Source organism: Gavialis gangeticus, unplaced genomic scaffold (assembly GCF_001723915.1).
Source record: "Gavialis gangeticus isolate Ggan-Ray unplaced genomic scaffold, GavGan_comp1, whole genome shotgun sequence".
In the NCBI taxonomy this organism is placed as follows: Eukaryota; Metazoa; Chordata; order Crocodylia; family Gavialidae; genus Gavialis; species Gavialis gangeticus.
The window spans coordinates 31,448,817-31,450,056 of NW_017728995.1; the positions used below are offsets into that span (position 1 = coordinate 31,448,817).

The following is a 1,240-nucleotide window of genomic DNA, read 5'->3' on the forward strand; positions in this document are numbered from 1 at the left end:
AAGCTATAATATATGTTTTGCCATTAATCTTGACACCTATCACTAAACAAAAATGCCTATCTTGAGTTAACTGGGGCTTTAACTCAAGATAGTTGGTCTGTAAGGAAGGTGGCTCATGCTACTGAAGCTCAAACTTGCAATGTAGTGATGAGATAACAACTCAAAATGGTATTTGCAGCCACTCTGCCAAATATACTGTACAGCTTGAATGCTGCTTGTGCTCTCACTTGAACTAATTATTGTAGGTGAAGATAATCCCTGATCTACAGTACATGGCTTTATCAACAGAATTTGCCTTTTGTTGCCGCAGGCTGGCATTTGCCTGTATGCAAATGGATGTAAATCAGCAAAACCCAGTTTCTGGCCAGCTAAGCAAAACCACAAGCTGACAGCCTCACCAGCAAAGACCAGTGTGAAAGTGTACCTTGAGGCATAAGTGTCGGCAGCTATTAGCTCTGGGTTCCTATCCATGGTGGGCCAGGTCTTCTAATGACAACCTCTGCCAAGGAGGATGTACAGCATCAAGAAAAGCCATCAACTGTGCATATATTTTAGCAACATATTTGCAGCTGACGGAAGTCCCAGGGACAAAGTTTTCCAATTCAGGCATGCCCATAGGCTAGGATGTTCTGCTTTGCCTAAAACAAAACCATACAGGGTATGTCAGACAATTCACAAGCATTCTCTAATACAGGGGCTGCCAGCCTATATCCCATGGACACTGGGCCACGGTAGCTACCACAGAAAGATCTTCCCATGCTGCTGCTGAGTAAAGCAGCAGCTGGGTCCTAGCAGTCATCCATCTGCCTCTGACCCGAAATGGGTCAATTCTGCTCAGGCTTACAAAGTTGCCGACCACTGCTCCAATACATCTACGCTACAGTGAGAAACCTAAAGACCTCTCATGTTACAAACACCAGAAGGACAGAATCACAGAATAATAGGGCTAGAAGGGACTTCCTGCAGCAGGTAAAGTAGAAGGGTGAGGGCACTAGAAATGTGTCAAATACACTCAAGAGGTTCAAGGAAGAGGATCATGCTTCCCTGCTACAGAGGAAGACAAACCTCCCCACATTGTCTGACCATGGGGTAAAATTCCTTCTTGACCCCAAATGTGGCAATTAGTCTGACCCCGACTGGCGCAGCAACACCCTTTAACAAGGCACCTCTAGAAATATATTTTAATTTAAAAATGACAAGAGGGATAATTTCTGCACCCAACATAGCCACATTAGCACAA

General features: G+C 44.5%; 1 protein-coding gene across 1 annotated transcript in view; it reads right to left on the bottom strand.

Annotated features, from left to right (window-relative positions):
* Positions 1-471, bottom strand: part of LRCH3 (leucine rich repeats and calponin homology domain containing 3) — a 69,971-nt gene extending 69,500 nt beyond the window's left edge. Inside the window, exon 1 of the mRNA XM_019503055.1 lies at positions 399-471. Coding sequence (XP_019358600.1) covers positions 399-471 — 73 coding nt within the window. The remainder of the gene's footprint in view (positions 1-398) is intronic.
* Between the last annotated feature and the right edge of the window lie 769 nt (positions 472-1,240).